Source organism: Medicago sativa, chromosome 1 (genome assembly GCF_051527215.1).
Source record: "Medicago sativa cultivar Bolivia chromosome 1, Bolivia_mono, whole genome shotgun sequence".
Taxonomy (NCBI): Eukaryota; Viridiplantae; Streptophyta; class Magnoliopsida; order Fabales; family Fabaceae; genus Medicago; species Medicago sativa.
In genome coordinates, this window is record NC_140749.1 from 33,325,608 (window position 1) to 33,350,296 (window position 24,689).

The window sequence follows — 24,689 nt, forward strand, 5'->3', positions numbered from 1 at the left end:
TTTTCATTAATTTAGTTTTGCGTGGATTTGAATTATTTATTATATTTGCATGACCTGCAGAGTTTATTTAAGGTTCTATTCCGAAACATAGTTTCTCAGAGTTTCTTGCTTTTGAAATCAAACAAAAAAGAGCTTTGTTGATTGTCTTTCAGATTTTTGTTATTTTCGCATTCCTATCTCAAAAACACAAAAAAAAAAAAAAAAAAACAAAACAAAACAAAACACAAAAAAAATAGTGATGGAAAGTTATCTCATATATTGTTTGCATTTTTAATTTGTTGTACTCACTCTGTTCATTTCGAGGATTGGAGTTTCTTGAACAAGTAGTTAGAGGTAGGTACACATTAACTAATAGATAGTAAATTTTTGCAATATGAGATTGAAGTTTTTTTAATATTTTGTTGTTTGCAGATCATTTAGTTTCTTCATTTCGAAGCCATTTTGTATCAGTCTTGTAGATCACATCATCAATAGCACCGGTTGTTCCATTGATTTATAATCTAGCAGATAGTAAATTTTTGCAATATGAGATTGAAGTTTTTTTAATATTTTGTTGTTTGCAGATCATTTACTTTCTTCATTTCGAAGCTATTTTGTATCAGTCTTGTAGATCACATCATCAATAGCACCGGTTGTTCCATTGATTTATAATCTAGCAGGTAAGAGGTACATGCTCTTCAATAAAAAATTATCAAAAGGCCTAATGATCTTTGTTTTCAGTAATTTAATTTGTTTTTTATAAGCAAATGAATTAAGGGTTAAATAAGTAAATAGATTCCTAAATATATCAACGTTTGATTTTAGTCCCCCTAAAATATTTCTAAGGTTTTTGGTCTTTTAAAATTTTTCATTTATGAAATTAGTCCTACCTTTTAGTGGGAACGGTTATGGTGCATAAGGAAATCCTTATGCACCGTGCATAAATCCCAACATAATTACTTCCTACACCCCCAAACACGAAAATAAACTGAATCATCACCGTCGTTCATCATCATCACCACTGGAATCTTCAATCTCATCATCAACACCGTCGTTCATCATCATCACCGTCATCATCACCGTACCGGAATGACAAAACCTTATTGCTGTGGAAATGGTTTCTGTGAGTTATACTCCAAACCATTAGATTTACTTAATGGTTTCCAGCAGGTGAAAAAAACTAAGGACCTAGAGTCATTGCCATCATTCAGTTTTGGACTGACACAATTGGAGGAGGAGGAAAGAAATGGTTTCTGTGAGTTGTACTCCAAACCCATTTTGCTGTGGAAATGGTTTCCAGAATCTTCAAACTCATCATCAACATCGTCGGTCATCATCATCACCGTACCGGAATGCCAAAACCATTTTGCTGTGGAAAACCATTAGATGTATTTAATGGTTTCCAGCAGTTGTACTCCAAAACCATTAGATGTACTTAATGTTTTCCAGCAATTGCCTAGCCATAAATCCCAGCCCATGGGTCCGGAAATTCGTGTAGTTATGGTGAAAATCACGAACCCGAATCCACAGTTCCATCTCCAAACCCAGAACCATTACAACCCACTTCAGAACTCCCCAAGAACACGAAGAAGAAGCTAGCGAAACAACAAAGATGGGAAGCAAAGAAAGCAGAGAAGAAAACGGCGGTGAAGGAGCAGAAGAAGAAGGAAACCGAACGAAAACGAAAGGAATGGGAACAAAGTTAAAACCTAGATCTACACTGTTTGGTTGTTTATCTCTAAAAACCGAGTCCGGATTTGGATTATAGAAGGAAAAGGATTTTTAAAAGTGAAAAAAAATATTAAATCGGAGTCATTTCCTACTACTCCGGCGGCGGCGCCATTGCCCTAGGGCGGCCGGCCACCGCGCCGGAGGTGTGTAGAAGATGAAGCTTCATCCCAGATCGGTTTCTTAGAGAGAAAGTGAGAGAAAATTTGTTTTTCAAAAGAGTAGAGAGAGAAAGGACAAACACAAAATGAAAGAAATATGATGGTTGTGAAGTGTTTATGCACGGTGCATAAGGAAATGACTTATGCACCATAACTTTTGCCCCTTTTAGTCAACTCATGTCTAACCTTCATATTTTCTAATGAAATTTTTCAGAAATGTGTTGAAAATGATAACAATATTTTCCAAAAATATATAAAATTTTTAACACAAAAAATATAAAAATTCATATTTAATTAATGTTTTGTTAAAAAATTCTAATTTTTTTTAAAGATTGTCATAATATTCTAATTATTTTTGGTTAAAATATATAATGAAAGTATAAAGGGTACTCGATCCCATTACAAAATAATGATAACCACTTTGAAGACAAGGCGAAAGATTAAAACACCACAGAGAAAAATTAACACTTTGCTTAATTCTAGATCTAGCTACAAACCAAAATCAAGATACAGTAAAAAAAAACTCAATCTTGATTTTGGTTTGTAGCTAGATCTAGAATTAAGCAATTTGATGCTATCTGTTACAACCAAAATGTCGCCCACAAAACATTTAAACAATATGTCGTTTCTCATCAACCATAAACACCATTCAGTGGCTAACCATTAATAAAATCTATTTGTTTGAAATTTTAACCAAATAACAACCTAGTAACCTCGACATTCAACTATGGAGATTAATGGATAGCTTTGGGCAACAAAAGGTGTTGTTAGAGACCGGACCTGCGATCATGTCCAAGCTAAAGTGAAGGGATTACGTTACAAGTCAATAAGAAAAAGTTTAGCACAGTAGTTACTATCCATTAATATTAGGAAAAGTAGTTTATTTTTCGTTTGTTATGCTAAGAGTAATAATAGGGAATTTAGTTTAATTTTTGTGTATAACTCCTTAGAGACTTTGGAAGGTATTGAGAATTATTTTAGTGAAAGAGATTTGGAGCTTGGCACTGACTCGAAGAGTGCACTTTATTTTATCGTATCAACCGGTGCTTTCATCGAATTCATCATGTGTAACGAAGATATTGCTGAAGCACTTCGTGCCATGGAAGTAAGCTTGAAACAACACTCTAACAACCAACTGGCTCGCTTCGTTGCCTCCCTCGAACAATACATGGCATCCACTGACGCACGCCTCATCGAGTTATCTGAAAACAATAACAGACAACCACCACCACCACCGGCTGACTTCACCACTGTCACGAAGACACTCCGCCTCAATGTTCGACGTTTCAATTGGAAAGGAGTCGAAGATTCGATTTACAAAATCAACAAGCTTTTCACGCTCTACCAGTTGGCACCCGACACTCGCCTTACCATGGTGTCATTTGTAACACCCTACTTCTAATAAGCGGTAAAACGCGCGAACATACGAATATATTCTAGAAATAGATGCTACGTCTTCAAATTAAAACATACATGCATAAAGATCATGTTACATCACATAGCAGCGGAACATACATATAGTCCATAAACAACCTCAATGCTCAATATAATAAGAACATATCCTCCAAATCTCAAATACAATAATATCTCAACTCCAAACTACATAGTCAAAACAAAATCCAACATGCAAGTACTACCCTAGATCAGAGCCCTAATCTAGACACTTGCACATAAAAAGAGGAACTCCACTCCTCGGCAACATCAAGCATAAGGTCTAAGCATCCGGCACTCCATCTACCCGTCCATACGTAAAGGTAGGTGGTAAACCACTGAGGGTTAGCATTACATCATCATAATCCAAAAAAGGAATTAACAAGAATATTGGAAATGAAAGGTACTTTGAAGAAACAATGACTACAAATCATATATGTACTCACAAGCATTCACAATATTCATATCATTCAACCTCATCATCACAAGTCCACGTCAACAAGTGTGTCATACACATATTACCATACAACCATGTCAATTAACAATTAACAATCCAATCATCATACACAACTCAAATGCATTTCAATACACCAACAATATATGCAATGATTCTAGACTCATCTAGATGCATGCGGTACCGAGTCACCTCCAAGGTCGTCACCTCCGATGCAACAAAAACATCGTAATTACCTCAATTGGATATATAATCCACCACCATCAGTCATGAATGCATGAACATATGACTCAACTCCAAATGCATATGTTCACACATAGAAATCACCTCAACATCACCAACATTTAGTATATATGCAATCAACAACAATTCACCACCACAAAATATATATATATATATATATATATATATATATATATACATATATATATACAATCACCAACGACATCCATATTCCAATTAACATGTAGTTGTCACATATATACACCATTAATCATCTCCACTTATAATATATCAACTATCCATAAAGGATTCACAAGACAATCAACTCTTAAAGTCATTTTCTACCAAGTTCGTCTCCAAAAGTCACAACTTAGAAATACTAGGGGTTATGAACCAAAACCAATTCTACAAGCTCAATTGCTTATGCCATGTATTCTCACAAGTCACTTATACGTGCAGTAGAGGTTACATAAGCATTTCATCGGCCACATAGGGAGGATTCACAAAAATTCCGAAGTTCGTCTCACTTGATCAGTTTTCACAAAAATTTCCATTTTCAAAGAAAGACAAGTTAAATTCACCGCATCATAGTTTGAATACCTTAATTGAACTCATAAAAATCAAGTTTCAAAGATTAAAAACATTCCACAAGGTTTGGGTCGACTTAGAATTAGTTATGCGGGTTTTTCGATAAAACTTTTCAAGAATATTTTCCCCATAACTTGAAAACCAAAAATCATATTCAAGTCAAACCAACGCCTTTAGAAAGCTAAAAATATTATCTACAATTTTCAAGTTCATACCAAAAACCAGTTCAAAACAAAAACGAGGGATAAAGGCACGAAAACACAAAACAGGGAGTACTGACCTGTGCAGCTCGCCATTGCGAGTAGGTCCACTCGCCATTGCGAGTGATCAGTCACTCGCCATTGCGAGTAAGCTTGCTCGCCATTGCGAGTTATGACAGTCCAGTCTCGGGAAAAACCTCATTTTCACTCCAAAACCCCAATTTTGACTTCCCAAAGCTCAAATTTGATCCCAAGGTTTGTTTAAACATTTCTAAACATGAAAAGACACTCAATTTCATATAAAATTTGCCCCAAAACATTCTCCTAACAAAAATCACCATTTGACCCATTTTTCATTAAAACTTCAAAAACAACACAAAGTCATAACAAACTCCACAATTATAATTACCCAAGGTTTTAATCATCAACAACAACATCTCTCAACAACAACAACAACTAACCATCATGAATTCATCAATAATTCAGCACAACAACATCTCATATCTTCATTTTTGGACAAAAATGCAAAGCACACATATAACCACAACTTGAGCATGTAATTTCATCATCAACAACTCAATTAACATTCAATTTACATACCCAAACATTGCATCAAAACATAAGCACGAATTTACAATTAATTAGGTCCAATTCATCAATTTCACAAAATGGGTAGAAAATGAAAAGTTAGGAATTATGGTTGAAATCTAACCCTCTTACCTCTAGCTCCAAGAATCTCTAACCCAAGCTTCAATTTAGCTCCTAGATGATGAATCCCTCTTCTAGCTCTAACCCTTGTTCTTGTTCTTCTCTCTAGCATCTATCTCTTCTCTTCTCAAATGAAAAATGTGGTAAAACCCTATTTCTCTACTAACATTAGTTTATATAGGCTCCTTTAATTGGGCTTAATTCACAATCTTAATGGGCCTAACCCATTTCTATTCTAACCCCAAAAATGTTATTACTCACTTAACGGTAAAATATATCACTAACGGTCACTTACCGGTAAATAAATAATTACTACACTCTCTCTAGTAACTTGGTGAAATAATAACTCTCAGTAAGTACTAAAAATAATCTTCAACTAAATTACAAAAATTAATCCTACTCTCAAAATGACCAAAAAACCCCTAAGTCCAAAATGACTAAAATACCCTTCTAACACCGAATCCTACGAATTTCAACCAAAATACACACAAAGGCAAATAATTACATAAGAGCACATATAAAAGCAATTAAAATAAAAAAAATAAATCTAACGAAAATCGGGCTGTTACATCATTCAATCTTGACTACGAAGCTTCCTCATGGTTCCAGTAGATGGAGAAAAGCGGTGCAATCAACATTTGGGAATTTGGGATGATTTCCGCCACAAAGTGCAGAAATGTTTTGTCCCTTCCATATATGAGGATCCATTAGGGTGTGTTTCTAAGTTGATCCAACGAGACACAATAGCTTGATTCCAATCATAATTTACCAGCGGCATTATTGACGACATGTTCCTGAATTTCTTTAATTGGGGATTGAAACTTGAGATCCGCCATGAGCTGCTCCTCTCCCTGCCGACAAATTTAGTTGATGCCATGGACCGTGCATAACTGTATGAGGATATAAACAAAGACCTATGTGGGATATTCGGTCGTGAGAGTCCCCGTCTTCTTGAAACGTCCCAACAACCACCTTATAAATCCCTGGAAAGTAAGGTGTTAATTCCGGCAACTAACAACCAAGTACCGCTGCAATCGGTTCCAACAGGGAAATCACAACTACTAATCAAGTGGTTGTCACCAACAGAATGGTGTGAAAAGTGTGACAAAGGTATGTGCTTCAGCTGTGATGAAATTTTTTATTCTAATCACCGCTGCAAAAATGGAATGATGGGGGTGTCCAGTCATGGAGAGGAACAAGAAAGCAACGAAACGCAAAATTTTTCAGATAATATCGAAGAGGACGAATTGGAGGTAAACTTGAATACTTTCTCTAATTTTGCACATTTTTCGCATCTCAGCTATGATGGAAAAGAAAATGTTAGGAGTTCTTATTGATACTGGAAGTAATAACAATTTTATTCGAGAGGCATTGGTTGATAAGTTGGGTCTGTCTTGGGTGGATGCTAAGCGCTTCAAAGTGTATATGGGCAATGGAAAATATCTATTATGTAACAAGAAGAGTACTGATGTGAGGTTGGAGCTCCAAGGTCATGTGTTTATTGTAGATTTGTATCTCCTTCCAATATGGGATTTGACATAGTATTGGGGCATGCAGTGGCTGAGAAATTTGGGTCCCTGTATTCATGATCATGATGCTTTAACAATGGAATTCCAATGGGAGGGAAGGGATGTTAAGCTTGCAGTAAATGCTGATATGGACACCACTAAACAGGCGACATTTATACATTCTAAATCTACTATTAATGGAAGAGATGTTATTTGCCTCAATAGGATGTTACCTGTACCATTTGAAGATTTATCTGACCTTGATGACAAGGTCGATTTTGAGGAGCGGAGTAGTGATAGCTTTGGGCAAGAGGAGGTGTTGTTAGAGACCGGACCTGCAATCATGATGATGCTAAAGTGAAGGGATTACGTTACAACTCAATAACAAAAAGATTATCACAGTAGTTACTATCCATTAATATTAGGAAAAGTAGTTTATTTTCGTTTGTTATGCTAAGAGTAGTAATAGGGAATTAGTTTCATATTTTATGTAGAAATAACTCCTTAGAGACTTTGGAAGGTTTTGAGAATTATTTTAGTGAAAGAGATTTGGAGTTTGGCACTGACTCGAAGAGTGCACTTTATTTTATCGTATCATTAATCTTTCGAGTTTAGTGAGATCCAAATTGTAAGTAAACTCTTTATAAGAGTTTTAATGCTATTGATTGGCGACAAACTCACCATAAGAGTTTTAACATTGTCGAGCACTCAAACCTAAGTTGGAGCTTAAGACTTTTTTTTCTTCTCATTCTCGTAATTAGCATCTTTGACCACAATAAATTCCCCAATGTATGCCTATGGTTTCAGAACTTTGGGTCCGCAATGAAAATAATCCTCTAGTCAGCAAGAATTCATCTGAAATTTTATTTTTTACAAGGGCTAGACTGCCTCTCAAATTGGTGACTTAATGAATAAAAGTGAGAAAATTACAAAAATGAGAGGTTGAATTGTGTTGACTTTTTCAAACTTTTCTAAGTACTGGTCATAGTCTGAAGATGTTCAGAGTCTAAATGCAGTGATATAAAACAAACACAAAGTTATATATATATATAGGGCATATCAAATGAGAGGAGTAGTTATAATGAGAGGATGAGAGGAATTAATCTGGACCATTGGATCAAAATCAACTCTTCAGATTTAATTGCTCTTTAAAAAGGGTCATGCACTACAACCTCTACCTTTTATCTTCTTCACTCTCGCCTACCCTCATCTCCTTCTGCTTCACTCTTTAATTGCTTTTTAAGAAGAAAAATTCAAATTCTTAGAATCATCTCCTTTGTGTTATTGTCGTTATTTTTCTTCTTCTGGTTCATAGTTGATTCATCAAGCAAGATCCACACCTTCCTATCTCTTCATCTCTTTCCTGTATCTATAAAATTCCACATCTCTCCATCTCTTTGTTCATATGCCATTTTTCATTTTACATTTCTCTACCTTTCGAATCTAGATCAATAGCAGGCATCGACTTTTTATGTTCAATTCAATTTTGCAAAACCAATTTACCTAAAAAACAAAATTTCCTTACGTAAACAAAAAAAAAGGGGCATATTATTATTATTTCACCGGAGTATCAAATGGTCGGTTTTCATGAGATATAATCGAAGTTAGTTGGCGACGTTCCTTTTCGTCGGTGTTCATGTTCCCCGAACTTCATTGCCGTTGTTCGTCATCTGGGAAAGAAGTGTTTTCATGGTTGTGCTTTTTTGGATCTGAGTTTAGATGTTCTTATTTTCTTATTACTTTTTAAATTGGATTTTTCATGATAATTTGTGGTTAGAAATTATAACATTGAAAGAGATACTAAAAATATAATAAAAATCGAATTCTGGAGATGAACCAAGTGGAGAGGGAATTATGAAGAAGTGAGAAGAAGAAACCAGGAAAAGAAGAGACAATGGAAGAATTGAGAATAATCAGGCACATACATCACTATTATAAATTTTTTAATCAGGACCATTGATTTCGATCTAATGGTTGATAAAAGATCCTCTCATCTCTCATTATAACTACTCCTCTCACTTGATATGTACTATATATATATATATATACACACACAGAGAGAGAGAGAGAGAGAGAGAGAGAGAGAGAGAGAGAGAGAGAGAGAGAGAGAGAGAGAGAGACAAAGCAATTATACTAGTTTCTCCAAGAATCCAAGAGTAGTCAACTCCCCTTGCACTTCCAAAAGATTTTCACTATAATCACACTTGATTACAAATACTCAAAATCACACTTGATTACAAATACTCAAGGACACAACCAAGAGACTTCCAATGCTCAAGCACACAACCAAGAGACTTTCAAATGTTCAATCACAACTGAATGAGATTTCTAAGTGTTTACAAATAAAAGAGTGTTTTTACACTTGATATACAATCAAAGGTGTAAGAAATTACAATACTAAACAGACTCTTTAGACTCATAATTTTTAAGATATGAACTTTGTAAGAAAATCTTAAGGGTTCTATGCGCTTTTGAATTTGACAGAGTAAGGGCGCATTTAAAATTGCAGACTCTTGTTATTGTTCTCCAAGTCTTCAGCTCCTTATATATGCAAGGATTTGAGAGACGTTGGATAAGTGCCAACACATTAAGAGTCATTGAGAAGCATCAAATCAAAGACATTGGAATGTTGCCTGATATGGTTAATGTCTTTTGAAGAGACATTCGAAATCCATTGTTGCTAATAGAATTATTCGTTTCATTCCTTTTGTCCTTTAATTTGACTAAGCACGTGATTCAGAAGAAGACTAATTGTACTGAAGTGACCCTTCTCAGAAGAAGACAAAGATGATTAGGCTTTTGGGTCCCTCAAAGTCTTGATGTCACAAAGTCTGAGTGACTTAGAGCCCGATTATCCTGAGTGTGGTCTTCACTAGCTTCTGGGTGACTTCTTCTCTTCTGATCCAAAATGTTGACTTCTAATTGACCTTTCTTAAGATCTTCTACCAAGTCTTTTAATTTCTATTGTGCTTTTGATGCTCTTATATATGTTCAGATCTTGTTAAATTTAATCTATGATTATGCACACTTGAACATATATTAGCATATCAATTTTATCTTTAAAATTTTGTTATAATAAAAACTTTAAAGGCATTGTACAAATCCAATTTTGTTTCGACAATGAATCGAACACTGTTCTTTTCCTTGAGATAATCATGCCGCAAACTCTCCCACTATGACGTTGTTTTTTATTTTACATGTTGTTCATTTTTATCTTTAATTTTTTTACTAGTTAAATGTAATATACTCAACTCAAGTTATTAATTATAATTTGTTTTAGGATTAATATGCATTTGGATTAATAAGCATTCTAATGTTTGTTACAAGTTTATTATATTTTATTCCTAGATATAAAATGTCCTTGAAATATATCTTATATTTGAAAGAACCATTTCAGCAAATTTATTTTATAAGTGTAAGGGCATTTCCCATTCTTGGGAAGGACATGAAATTAAAAAGATAAACCAACTAAATCAACTACACTAAAACCATATGACGAGTATGAATCTTAACAGGGGCCTTAAGCCAATTTTTTTATTCTAGCATCCAACAAAACAATCACTTCCTCTGTCGGTCTTGGACATAGAAAGAGATGAGACGTTATAATTTTAAAACTTATCTGGTTACGGCAAATTTCATTCTTTGCAAAAACGGTTCGACTTTTAATGATTTCAGAAAAATCCATCTTAAACCTTTGATCAAAACTAATTGACCTCTGAATCAATTTTATTTGTTTTCATTCCTATAAAATTTGTAACTACATTTTTGTATCGATCGTTATGCAACATTCGTTAACTTCATATGTGTCTATGGAAAATCACGTAGATTGTGGTCCTTAAGACCCAATACTTTTGATGGATATGTCTTATACCAGTTGCTAGATTGTGCAATGCGCAGGTGATAGACTATTATTTTTTAATCTATACAAGTTTCATTTTTTTTTATTTATTTATGAAAATTATTTATCCCGTGAATTTTTAAATGTCAGTTTTTTTTTTTGCCGCAATGATGACAAATATGTATCACATGTTTTTTTTTATTTTTTTTTTATGTTTATTAGTGATAAATATATGTCCCGTGTTTTTATGTATAAATATAAAATATATTTATGGGTTTCAGATCGTCGTCGATGAAGCGCCACTACGGCTGTCCTTTCGCAGTCTTGGTGTGTGTGGATTCTGTTGTGGTCACTTGTTTCGTTCAACATCCTCGCTGTCTTATAGAGCTCTGGAGCTGACGCTGTTATGAGTTAGTCTCGATCTGGTTTTTGATATGTTTTTTTCGTTTCAGTTTATTGGCGTTTGTTTTCGTTTTGTTCCGCGTAGATTAAGATGGGTGGTGACTTTATATCAGCTGTGTGATTTGGTCTGAAAATCTTGAATCTGGTTTTCTAGATTGAAGATATGGGTTCTTTAGTTCTGGCGTTATGTTGGATGCATATCTCCATTCAACATGGCTGGTTTTATCCTAATCTTGCTCGAAAGGGCTAGGTGTGTAGATGCTCCGTGTTGACGGTAGTAGTCATTCATCGTACCTAAAGGATTTTATCAGTCGTGGTCGCTTCTTGCGTCGTTGGTGGACAATGATAGATTATTGTTGTTTGTTCATCCCTCGATCTGGACTGTGACTGAAGTTTCAAGACCACCACGACTCTGTGGATTCAGTTCTTAATTGATTCCTTTGGCTCGAAAGAGCGTTTATGGCATGCTGATACTTTTGAAGGGAGATGTTGGAACTTTGGTAGTTTCTGTGTTTGCAGACGATCCATACGCCTATTTAAATGCTCAGAATATTCATTTTGAATTTTTTGCAATTCGGTTTCGCGCCCCTACGTGGGTTCGCTGGATTGTCTGTGATAGTGGTTGTTTAGGGCTGTTCTTTTTTTTTTTTTTTTATTGCCATTTTTGTACTGAATTGTTGGGTTTTGCTTTTGGGGTTTACTAGGTCAAGTCCTTGCCCCAACGTCCCCCTCCCCTAGTATTGTACTTCCTTCTTTTTTTAATTTAATTTTTACTTTCATTAAAAAAATGAAAAATATAATTCAATTATTTTTGTATATTTATCAACGATTTTTTTTTTGTTGCCTTTTTTTATGTATGAATCACAAATTTGTCCTTCTTTTTTGTAGATTTACCGATGATAAATATTTCTACCATATTTTTTTTATGTATTAATGACTTATATTTTAATAGTGTTTTTTTTTTATCAGTGAAAAATATTTGATTCATAATTTTTCGTATATCAATAATAAATATTTGTTTGATTTTTTTTATTTGTAATGACAATTATATGTTATGTGTTTATTCTGACAAAAAAAAAAGTTAGGTGTTTATTATTGACTAATATATGTCCAATTTTTTTTTATATATTTATTAGTAATAATAACTTCATAAAATAATTGTGATAAATACTTGTCCCATACTTTTTTATGTATGAGTTATTAATATTTCCTAATTTATAAAGAAAGAAACTCATGCACACTTATTAATATTTCCTGATTTATAAAGAATAATCTCAAGTTTTTTTAAAGATATATATTGTTTCACATTTTTTACTGTTTTAGGGGAAAATATTACACATGTGTTTTTTTTTTATTTATCGATGACAAAAATACGTCTCTTCTTTTTTTATACATTAGAGAAAATATTTATTTTGTTTTTTTAATATTTATCAGTGATGAGTATTGGTCGTGTATTTTTTAAAATAGTTGTAACAAATATTTTTCTTGTATTTGTTTTGGTTATATTTAGGCATCAACAACAAATATTTGTCTAATTTTTTTATATTTATTAGTGACAAATATTTATATCATGTTTTCATATATATTAGTGATAAATATTTGTCTTGTGCTTTTTATGTATCAGTTTGTAATATCAGTGATAAATATTTGTTTCATATTTTATTTACGTTATAGGTGACAAAAAGTTTTGTCAAAAAAAAAGGTGACAAAAAGTTGTGTCGTATTTTTTTAATATTTCTCGGCAACAAATATTTGTCTCATGCATTAGTGAAACTCGTTTTTTATTATTGATTATTCAGGGGAGTAACTCATCTTAAGGTTATTTGTGAATTTAATGTGAATTTATTAAGTATAAGCCAACGCTATTTGAATGACGTACTATAAGAAAAAAAACCATTTGAATTGTTTCATCTAACAAAAAAAAAAAAACCTAGCAAGTATAATGTGAAATTATTACGTATAAGTCAATGATATTTGAATGACTTACCATCATAAACAAATTTATTTGCCTGGTTTCCTCCAACATAAATTTTTTGTTTCAATGGTTTGGAAAAAAATGATGACATGTGACATTGACTTTGATAGAAAATTTTAGATTGCCAAGTGTATTGGCTGTTTAGACTATATTAAAATGTATGTAAAGGAGAGGAGATAAGAGATAGGAGATAGGAGATTTATCTCCAGATCAAAAAGAAAAAAAAATGCCAAGGACAAAAAGTATTAAGTTCGGAGTAAAACAAAGAGAAATAATAATACATGGACTTTACATGGGATAGAAACTATACTTTTAAAACTTGAAAGGATGAAAATCATCTATTTTATGGAGACTAAAACTAAAATATCTCTTTCTATAGAGATAAAAATTAATTTAATCTTTTTATAAAAAAAAATAAAAAATACAAGTCTTAAAATTTTGATTGGTTACACATGATTGCGATGAAATTCAATTTGCTTAGTCTACCTTTATTATTGGATTTAATTGTCTACATTTTTCTAATCAAAGCATATGTTGCCCTTGTTTCTTTTGCCCTCATTCCATAAATAGTATCTTTTACTTTCATTTTCAGACTTTGACTCCAGTCACAAGGAACAGGAGAAGAAACGAAAATCAATGGAAATTTTAATTTCTGTTGTTGCAAAAATAGCAGAATATACCGTTGTGCCTATTGGACGTCAAGCAAGTTACTTGATATTCTACAAACGGAACTTCAAGACGTTAAACGATCATGTTGATGACCTTGAGGCTGCAAGACAAAGAGTGAGCCATTCGGTTGAAAGAGAGAGGGGAAATGGAAAAGAAATTGAAAAAGATGTTCGGAATTGGTTGGACAAAGTGAACGAGGTCATTGAAAAGGCGAATGGGCTTCAAAACCCTCCTCCTGCCAATGTCAGGTGCTTAGCATTGTCGTTCCCCAACTTGATTTTACGTCATAAACTAAGTAGGAAAGCTACAAAAATTACAAAAGATGTTGTTCAAGTTCAAGGAAAGGTGAATTTTGATCAAGTTGGTTACCTTCTCCCTCTAGATGTAGCATTCTCATCCCCAACAAGAGATGGTGAAAAGTATGCTACAAGGGAGTCGCTTAAGGAGGACATTGTGAATGCTTTAGCAGATCCTACTTCACGCAAGATTGGGGTCTATGGTTTGGGTGGGGTGGGAAAAACCACTCTGGTGGAGAAAGTTGCTCAAACAGCCAAGGAACATAAATTGTTCGATAAAGTGGTTAAGGCGGAAGTATCAAAAAATCCAGACATTAAAAGAATTCAGGGGGAGATTGCATATTTCTTGGGTCTGCGATTCGAAGAGGAGACTATTCTTGGCAGAGCACAACGCCTAAGACAAAGAATCAAGATGGAAAAAAGTATCCTTATCATTCTAGATAATTTCTGGACCATACTTGATTTAAAAACAGTGGGGATTCCATTTGGAAATGAACATAATGGTTGCAAATTGTTGATGACATGCAGAAATCAAGAAGTGTTGCTGCAAATGGATGTTCCAAAGGATTTCAGTTTCAAAGTTGAACTTATGAATGAAAACGAGACATGGAACTTGTTTCAATCTATGGCAGGGGATGCGGCTAAAGATAGCAATTTGAAAGATATACCATTTCAAGTGGCCCAAAAATGTGCAGGTTTGCCTCTTAGGGTAGTGACAGTAGCGCGTGCAATGAAAACTAAGAAGGATGTTCAATCATGGAAATATGCATTAAGGAAATTGCAAAGTCATAACTCATTAGACGATTTAACTTATTCTGCTTTTGAATTGAGTTATGACTTTTTGGAGAGTGATGAAATGAGGGCCCTCTTCTTGCTTTTTGCATTACTATTAGGTGATGATATAGAGTACATTCTCAAAGTTGCAATGGGTTTGGACATATTGAAGCATAATGATACCATGGATGATGCAAGAAACGAACTTTACACAAGAATCAAATCTTTGGAGGCAACTTGTTTATTGCTTGAAGTTAAAACAGACGGATATATCCAGATGCATGACTTTGTTCGTGATTTTGCAATCTCTGTAGCACGTAAGGACAAACATGTACTTCTAAGAGAACAATCTGATAAGGAATGGCCACCCATGGATTTTTTTGAAAGGTGCACGCAAATTGTTCTACAGAGGTGCGATATACACAAGCTTCCTCAAACTATTGATTGTCCAAATATTAAGTTTTTTGTTTTGTCAAATGGTAATTCTTCTTTAAAAATCCCTGATACTTTTTTTGAGGGTATGAAAAGCCTTAGAGTGCTAGATTTAACGCGCTTGAACTTGTTATCATTACCCACATCGTTTCGGTTATTAACAGACCTTCGAACATTGTGTTTGTATCAATGCATTTTGGAAAATATGGATGCATTAGAAGCTTTGCAAAATTTAGAAATTCTTTGCCTTTGGAAATCTTCAATGATCAAGTTGCCAAGACAAATAGGGAGATTGCTTCAATTGAGAATGCTTGATTTGAGCCATTCAGGAATAGAAGTGGTCTCACCCAACATCATATCAAGTTTGACTAAATTGGAGGAGTTGTACATGGGAAATACCTCTATTAATTGGAAAGATGTGAATTCAAAGGTTCAAAATGAAAATGCAAGCATTGCTGAGCTTCGAAAGCTACCCAACTTGACAGCTCTAGAATTACAAATTCGTGAGTCTTGGATGTTGCCAAGGGACTTGCAATTGGTGTTTGAGAAGCTGGAAAGATACAAAATAGCTATTGGAGATGTATGGGACTGGGCTGACATTAAGGATGGAACCTTGAAAACATTGATGCTCAAACTTGGTACAAACATACATTTGGAGCATGGAATTAAAGCATTGATTAAAGGTGTTGAGAATTTGTACTTGGATGATGTAGATGGAATTCAAAATGTGCTTTATCAACTAAATGGGGAAGGATTTCCAATGCTGAAACATCTTCACATCCAAAATAATGCAAACATGAAGCACATTGTAGACTCTAAAGAGAGGAATCAAATCCACGTGTCCTTTCCCATCTTGGAAACACTAGTACTTCTTAATCTTAGAAATTTGGAGCATATTTGTCATGGTCAACCTTCAATTACTTCTTTTGGAAATCTCAGTGTTATCAAAGTCAAAAAATGTGCCCAATTAAAATATATATTCTCCTATGCAATGGTTAAAGAATTTTCCCACATTTCTAAGATTGAAGTTTGTCAGTGCAATTCTATGAAGGATATAGTGTTTGGAAACAACAATTCAAGTGCAAATAATGATATCACTGATGAAAAAATTGAGTTTATTCTATTACGTTCTTTGACTTTAGAACATTTGGAAACACTTGATAATTTCGCCTCTGATTATTTGACGCATCTTAGAAGTAAGGAAAAGTATCAAGGTTTAGAGCCTTATGCTTCTACTACACCATTTTTCAATGCTCAGGTATGTTATTTTTGTTTTTAACTTCTTTAATTTTGTACAAATGATATAATTTTTAATTTTGTGATATGTACAAACAGATTGATTTATGAATAAATTGGTACCTTTAGCGAAAAATAAAAACAATTGAGTAAATGAACAAGATTAATATTTGTTGTTCAAAAAACTATAATGCTTATTTTTTTCTATATAAAACAAAGATGTGATGATAAAAGTTATTTAAAAAATTATGAGTATACTATTAGTAATAAGTTAGTTTTTATTCTTAAAAAATATTTAACTAGATTCTTGTATTTGAAGACTTCATACTGTTTCATAGTTTTTACTTTTTAGTTATACGTTGTTTCAATTGAGTAATGTGATTTCTGTTAATTTGTTTTTATGTAGGTTGAGTTTCCTAATTTGGATACCCTTAAATTGAGCTCACTTCTCAATTTGAATAAAGTTTGGGATGACAATTATCAATCTATGTGCAACTTGACTAGCTTGATTGTGGATAATTGTGTTGGATTGAAGTATTTATTTCCCTCTACTTTGGTTGAAAGTTTTATGAACCTAAAACACCTTGAAATAAGTAATTGTCTTATGATGGAGGAGATAATAGCTAAAAAGGAGAGAAATAATGCAGTGAAAGAGGTATATGGTAATTCTATTATTGGGAACAATCAAGTAATTTTTTTAAACTTGCAATTTAAATAATTATTTATACTGATGGTGGTTATTCATGATTTCATAGGTTCATTTTTTGAAATTAGAGAAAATCATATTGAAGGATATGGACAACTTGAAGACAATATGGCACCGCCAATTTGAACCACTGAAGATGTTGGAAGTGAACAATTGTGAAAAAATTGTTGTGGTTTTTCCTTCTTCAATGCAAAACACATACAATAATCTAGAGAAGTTGGAGGTTACAGATTGTGCTTTAGTTGAAGAGATATTTGAAATGAGTGAAAATAACAGTGAAGAGGTTACGACACAATTGAAAGAGGTTACTCTTGATGGACTGTTGAAGATGAAAAAGATATGGAGTGGTGATCCTCAAGGAATTCTTAGTTTTCAAAATCTAATAAATGTACAACTATCTAGTTGTGCAAGTTTGGAGTATCTATTACCACTCTCCGTAGCCACTCGTTGCTCACATCTCCAACTGCTTCATATAAGTTTTTGTGGAAACTTGAAGGAAATTGTTGCAGAGGAGAAAGAATCCAGCGTGAATGAAGCTCCCATATTTGAGTTTAATCAACTAATTTCTTTATTGCTTTGGAACTTACACAACCTCAATGGTTTCTATGCTGGAAATCATACTCTGCTATGTCGATCTTTGAGAAAAGTTGATGTTTTCAAATGTACGAGGTTGAATTTGTTCAGATCTCTAACTACAAAAAACTCAAATTTTCAAGATGACGAACATTCTGTTTCAACGAAACAACCACTTTTCATTGCCGAAGAGGTATTCATATCATATAATGTTTACATAAAATATTTTACTTCATAAATGTGCTTGATAGTTTCTATTACAAAAATAACAACTACTAACATTGGCCATTTCAAAAAAGTATTTGATAAATTCTATAAAGGATGTATGTGAGTTGAAAAGAAATTGAAAAAAATACAGAGGTATTGGCCAAAATAAAAAATTCAAATTTTACTCAATGTAATTGATGTTTCACTCAATAATAATTTTTTTAATTCTTTTACATTGTTGTTTATATATGTTTTAGGTGATTCCAAACTTGGAGCTGTTGAGGATGGTACAGGCGGATGCTGACATGATATTGCAAACCCAAAACTTAGGTGCCCTCTTTCGCAAAATGACCTTTGTTGGCTTGAGTAGCTATAACACTGAAGATGCTACATTTCCTTATTGGTTTCTAGAAAATGTGCATACTCTTGAGTCACTATTTGTTGAGGATAGTTGCTTCAAGAAGATATTTCAAGATAAAGGAGAAATAAGTGAGAAGACTCATACACAAATCAAAATTTTGACATTGAATCTATTGCCTAAACTTCAACATATATGTGAGAAAGGATCTCAAATTGACCCAGTTCTTGAGTTCCTTGAATGCTTAAAGGTTATTAGTTGTCCTAGTTTGACAAATTTGATGCCTTCCTCTGTCACCCTTAATCATCTGACGCAGTTGGAGATAATAAAATGCAATGGGCTAAAATATTTATTCACAACTCCTACGGCGCGAAGTTTGGACAAGCTCACACTGCTGAAGATAGAAGATTGCAATTCACTTGAAGAAATAATTACTGGAGTAGAGAATGTTGCCATTGGTTTTATTAGTTTACAAATTTTAATGTTGGACTGTTTGCCAAGCCTCATCAAATTTTGCTCTGATAAGTATTTCTTGAAGTTTCCATTATTGGAGGAAGTAACTGTGATGGAATGTCCTCGCATGAAGATTTTTGCAGCAGGAAACACAAGTACTCCACTTCTTTGAAAAGTTAAAATTGCAGAAAATGATTCAGAATGGCTTTGGAAGGGGAACCTAAACAGTACAATATACAACATGTTTGAAGATAAGGTATGCTTGATTCACCACTTTATTTCTTGTGTAACAATATCATGATTTGCGTTTCTATTTTCTTTGGATGCATAATATATAGTTGATTTTTAATTTACAATGTTAGGAACTTTGTGAAAAAACAACTATTTGGAGATTTTAAAAGTATATCGCAATACACTCTTAAAAAAAAAAACAAAAGAGATGCATAGTTTAAAGAAAATCATTTTGTCAAAAAAAAAGTTTAAAGAAAATCATATTTGATAAAAAATATCATAGAAGTGGAGCTAGAGGTTACAAACTTACAATGGAGCCCATATACCCAAACAAAGACTTCAAGAGTTTGGAGTCTTTTTGGATAGCAAAACATTCATAAACAATTGTAAATAATATAATTATATTATATGGAAAAAAAAATAGTAATTTTGATAATTTTAGGGGAGTAATTTTGATATATCTCTTCATATGTAGTCGATATACTAATGAATTTGATTGATCAAGTTGCATTTCGTAATTAAAATATTCCACCTTTTCTGATTACCCTGGGCAAAAGTATTTGTGGTATAACCAACTTTATCACAATGCGTTATTTGGCGATTTGAAACTTCTAGTAGTTCATAGACGTGTTTTTTTTTAATCAAATGTGCATATTCCCTCAAATGTACTGCAAGTGCTACATAGATATGAAAAACTATAAGAGATTGTGATTTTTCCGAAACAGTGTTCGAAATATTGAAAAAAACACCCTAAAGCGTTTAGATGAAAGATATGGAGTTTAAAATATTTAAAAAAACGGCTCTAAAACGTTTAGAAGAGATGACGCAAGTCTTTTTTAACTTAACTAAAGTCATGAGTTCGAATCCAGCCTTGCGCATGCATCAACATTAAAACTCTTAAGGAGAGTTTACCTCTCATTTGGATCGCTCAAGAAATTAGGCGTGAAAGATATAACCGAGTTATACTATAATTACAACAAAAAAAATGCGTGTATTTTTTTTGAATATATATAGAGAGATTGTTACAATAGACTCACTCGTTTTTATGAAAGTATACTTTACAACTAGCACCTTTTCACTTGGACCAAAAGACCCATGTTTTTGTTTTTTGGAAAAATTAAAACTGAAGAGCACAAATGTAATTGTCTTTTTTTTTACGAGAACTAAAGGTCCCCTCATTCACTTTCTTCCTTCTCATCTCTATGATATCCTTCACCACTTGCCATGAGCAACGTTTCTGGCGCCGTCACAAGATGCTTCACTGATCAGAAACACAATTTCTTCCTTTCTCCATGTGTAATCACACCTAAAAAACACGACTTTTTTAACCAAAACTCAGAAATGCATCATAGCTTTGGTTGCCGCGGGATGTTTCAACTCCGCTTCCATCAAAAATACGACTTTTATATGGTACACCCTTAAATCAAGGTGTAAGTACCGGTACACCTGTTTCATAAATGAATAAATTAACAATTAATTTCATATACTATAGAGCTATTTGTCAACTTTTATATTTTAAAAAATATCATTTCATATGAAAAAACATCATTTCATTGTTTAAAAGAATCATACTAAAGTTTTTACTTTTAACGTAAAAAAATAATCAATATCACTATTATGAGCAATAAAAATTAAAAAAAGTTTAATTTTTCTTCGTTGAGATTTTTGATGAATAAAATTTAGTTATTATAATTGTGAATGATAAAAAATAGGCTTAATTACTCTTTTGGTCCCTTAAGTTATTTGTTGGTTACATTTTGGTCCCATAAGTTATTAACGTTACAATTTGGTCTCTTAAGTTACTTTTTGGTTTCGTTTTGGTCCCTTAACTATTAAAAGTTTCGTTTTGGTCCCTTAACTTATTTTTTGGTTTCGTTTTGGTCCCTTAACTTATTTTTTGGTTTCCTTTTGGTCCCTTAACTTATTTTTTGGTTTCGTTTTGGTCCCTTAACTTATTTTTTGGAGGGACCAAAACGAAACCAAAAAATAAGTTAAGGGACCAAAACGAAACCAAAAAATAAGTTAAGGGACCAAAACGAAACTTTTAATAGTTAAGGGACCAAAACGAAACCAAAAAGTAACTTAAGGGACCAAATTGTAACGTTAATAACTTATGGGACCAAAATGTAACCAACAAATAACTTAAGGGACCAAATCATTAATTAAGCCTAAAAAATAAATAGAGCACTAGCTACCAACAATCTACCCACTAACTACCAACTACTAATATTTCTTTTCACTAGACTAATTTTAAAAGTTAGCATTAGAGAAAATTATTATTATCCTTATTTTTAAAATGAATACAATTGTTAAATTGAGTTTTACATTAACTAGTGTGTAAAAAACTATTTTGTACATGCATTATATTTTTCTACTACGTTTGTTGAACTCACTGACATTACAATTGTTTTAACAGGTGGGATTTGGTAGTTTTGAGCATTTAAGACTAGCTGAATATCCTGAGTTAAAAGAATTGTGGTATGGTCAACTTAAGCATAACACATTAAGGAGTTTGAAGTATCTAGTGGTTCATAAATGTCATTTTTTATCCGATGTTCTCTTTCAACCTAATTTGCTAGAAGTGCTGATGAACCTGGAAGAATTAGATGTGAGAGATTGTAAATCATTAAAAGCAGTTTTTGATTTGAATGATAAATTTGCCAAAGAAATTGTTGTGCAGAATTCTAGTCAATTGAAGAAATTAAGACTATCCAATCTTCCAAAACTGAAGCATGTATGGAAGGAGGATCCAAATTACACTATGCGGTTTCAAAATTTAAATGATGTATATGTTGTGGAATGCAAAAACTTGATAAGCCTCTTTCCACTCTCAGTGGCTAGCAATATGATGCAACTTCAAAGTCTTCGAGTAAGTAAATGTGGGATTGAAGAAATTGTTGCCAAGGAAGAAGGAACAAATGAGATGGTTAAATTTGTGTTTCCTCAATTGACATCCATTACACTTGAAGATTTGACCAAACTTAAGGCATTCTTTGTTGGGGTCCATTCTCTTCAATGTAAATCATTGAATAAAATAAAGTTGTTCGAATGTCCAAAATTAGATGAGCTCAATATCTCAACATCTCAACCTCTTTTTGTGATTGAGGAGGTAAGAATTGTGTCAAATATCATATTCTTCCTCTACATGCACAACTTTTTTTAATGGTTATATTAGACAATTTATTCAACATGTCTATTACGTTGGTTCAGTGTTATTGATTGATAATTTTATGTGATAATATTCTACTTAGCACAAGGTAGAATATTTTTAATTGTTTCAAAAAATGATAGAGAAAACATATATTTCTCAAGTATATTTTGGTTTTGCAGGAGGTAGTTACAAGTGTGGAGAGTACACCTCAGTTTAGCCCGGGACCGAGAGAGTTGGACTTATGGGAGCTGCCCAAGCTTAAATATATATGTAAAGAAGGATTTCAAATTGATCCTTTTCTACATTTTCTTGAAAGCATTTATGTCTATCAGTGTTCCAGTCTGATAATGTTGGTTCCATCATCTGTTACCTTTAGTTATATGACCTATTTGGAGGTAACAAACTGCAATGGGTTGAAAAATTTGATAACACACTCAACAGCAAAGAGTCTTGTCAAACTCACAACAATGAAGATTAAAATGTGTAATTGGCTTGAGGATATTGTGAACGGTATAGAAGATGAGACGAACGAGATTGTATTTTGCAGTTTACAAACTCTTGAACTAATTTCTTTACCAAGGCTTTGTCGATTTTGCTCATGCCCATGCCCCATTGAGTTTCCATTGCTGGAAGTTGTAGTTGTCGAAGAATGTCCTCGAATGGAAATTTTTTCATTGGGAGTGGCCAACACAACAAAGGGTGACCTGAATGTAACCATAAAGAAAATGTTTGATTACAAGGTATATTTTACTCTCATCCATCAATTTATTTTCTTGGGGTTAGTTTAAGACTATCTATGTAGATCATGTTCATTTTGAAGTTGGAAAATTGTATTGTAGTAGAGTAGATCATGTTCATTAGAGATTGGTTAAAAACCCTTTTGATTTGCCTTTTGATTTATTAATTTGAATGATCAGGTTGCATTTTGTAAAATTCAAGTGCTTAGCTGACTATCCTGAGCTAAAGGATTTGTGGAATGGTCAACTTGATCACAATGTGTTCTGCAATTTGAAACATCTTGTAGTGGAAAGGTGTAATATTTTATCACATGTACTTTTTCCACCAAATGTTCTTCAAGTGCTATTTGGATTGGAAGAATTAGAAGTAAAAGATTGTGATTCATTAGAAGCAATGTTTGATGTGAAATGTAACATCCTTGATTTTCGTAAATTATATTTTTATGTATCTATGTATATATATGTTCGTCTTATAAATCACTAGCTAGCTATTATTGTATGTGTGTGCAAGTAATTATTATAACATTTTCGTGTATATTAGAGTAGTGATAATGTATATAATTATTTGACAAAAATAAATAAAATGTATATAATTATATTTTCTTCTAGCCATTGCCGTATTTTACATATTTATTTTATGAACAAGGGACTAATTTCCTTATACGTGTTTGCTATGAAGTGATGAGGGTATATCTATTTACTTGATTTGACTATACTAAATATTGTTGTTATATATATTCCTTTAAGGGAATAAATTCATCTCATTTCGTTAGATAACAATTCATAAATACAAGAAGGAATCTCAATATGTAAGGGGGAGCTAGCGTCTAATAGGGCTGTCCGTGCTAACTTGTGAGCCATCTCATTTCCTTTCCGCCGGCTAAACTCTACCTTAGAGTTGTTAAGACTAATGTTAAGTAGTTGTCTACAATGAGAAATAATAGATCCAAAATCCGAGTAACTAACATTGCTATTGACAGCATTAACAGCAAGCTTCGTATCCAAGGAGAAAACCATGTTATCAAGGCCTAATGCAATCACCCATTGCAACGCTTTACTGAGGCCCAGTGCTTCGTCAACCTCTACTGAACACAACGGTGTAAACCAAGTTATACTCCTCTGCAGCATCCCGAATACACATACTGAGGCCTACTATGTTAAGTTCAGTCGAGAACGATACATCTACATTACACTTGAACCTAACTGGTGCAGGTTTCGTCCAAACAATCCGGGTTCATGCCTCTCGACCCTGAGACAATGGCCATCTGTTGACCACTAGTGAGTTTGCGAGATTCCTGAGCAAGAATCCAGTCATCTAAATTGTGTCTGACTCTTGATTCTTCTGGCCTTTTTAAACAAAACTTGCAATTCTATTTTCGGATAGAAATTCAATTTTATTAAAAAGCTTTAAAGAGCTTGAATGAGATTTAAGGCAGAAACGCGTTTCTGTGCTTTACTTGGAAACAAGCTGCTGACTTGTGAGATTGAGTCCTGTAATTGTGGCGTGTGGTGTAAACAGAGAAATTTTTGGACCCCTAGACGAAATCTTGGACCTATTGGATATAATATTATTTTTTTTGGATTTTTTACTATAAAAAGGAAATAAATAAAGGGAAAACAAAACCTAAAAAACGAAAAAATAAAAAAATAAAAATAAAAGTAAGAACAAAAT

General features: G+C 33.1%; 1 protein-coding gene across 3 annotated transcripts; it reads left to right on the plus strand.

Moving 5' to 3' along the window:
* The first annotated feature begins 97 nt into the window (after positions 1-97).
* LOC146954449 (putative disease resistance protein At4g27220) lies at positions 98-23,625 on the plus strand. 3 transcript variants are annotated; one of them, XM_085716370.1, is made up of 9 exons: positions 98-333; positions 412-479; positions 564-659; positions 13,787-16,623; positions 17,008-17,256; positions 17,357-18,073; positions 21,546-22,238; positions 22,460-23,020; positions 23,198-23,625. In XM_085716370.1, the coding sequence occupies exons 4-9, from the start codon at positions 13,831-13,833 to the stop codon at positions 23,228-23,230; spliced, it is 5,046 nt and encodes a 1,681-aa protein (XP_085572496.1). In that variant the 5' UTR covers positions 98-333; positions 412-479; positions 564-659; positions 13,787-13,830; the 3' UTR covers positions 23,231-23,625. The 3 variants fall into 3 exon arrangements, 1 of the variants encoding a protein (XP_085572496.1); XR_015013301.1 differs by lacking the exons at positions 22,460-23,020; positions 23,198-23,625 and adding an exon at positions 18,345-19,154 and having other exon boundaries at positions 21,546-21,764; XR_015013303.1 differs by lacking the exons at positions 412-479; positions 22,460-23,020; positions 23,198-23,625 and adding an exon at positions 18,345-19,154 and having other exon boundaries at positions 21,546-21,764.
* The last annotated feature ends 1,064 nt before the right edge of the window (positions 23,626-24,689 follow it).

Bases quoted from the DNA above. Each gene is read 5' to 3' on its own strand.
- LOC146954449 (XM_085716370.1), top strand. From the start codon at position 13,831: ATGGAAATTTTAATTTCTGTTGTTGCAAAAATAGCAGAATATACCGTT. The intron at 16,624-17,007 runs GTATGTTATTTT...GTTTTTATGTAG, and splicing joins CACCATTTTTCAATGCTCAG to GTTGAGTTTCCTAATTTGGA. The intron at 17,257-17,356 runs GTATATGGTAAT...ATGATTTCATAG, and splicing joins GAAATAATGCAGTGAAAGAG to GTTCATTTTTTGAAATTAGA.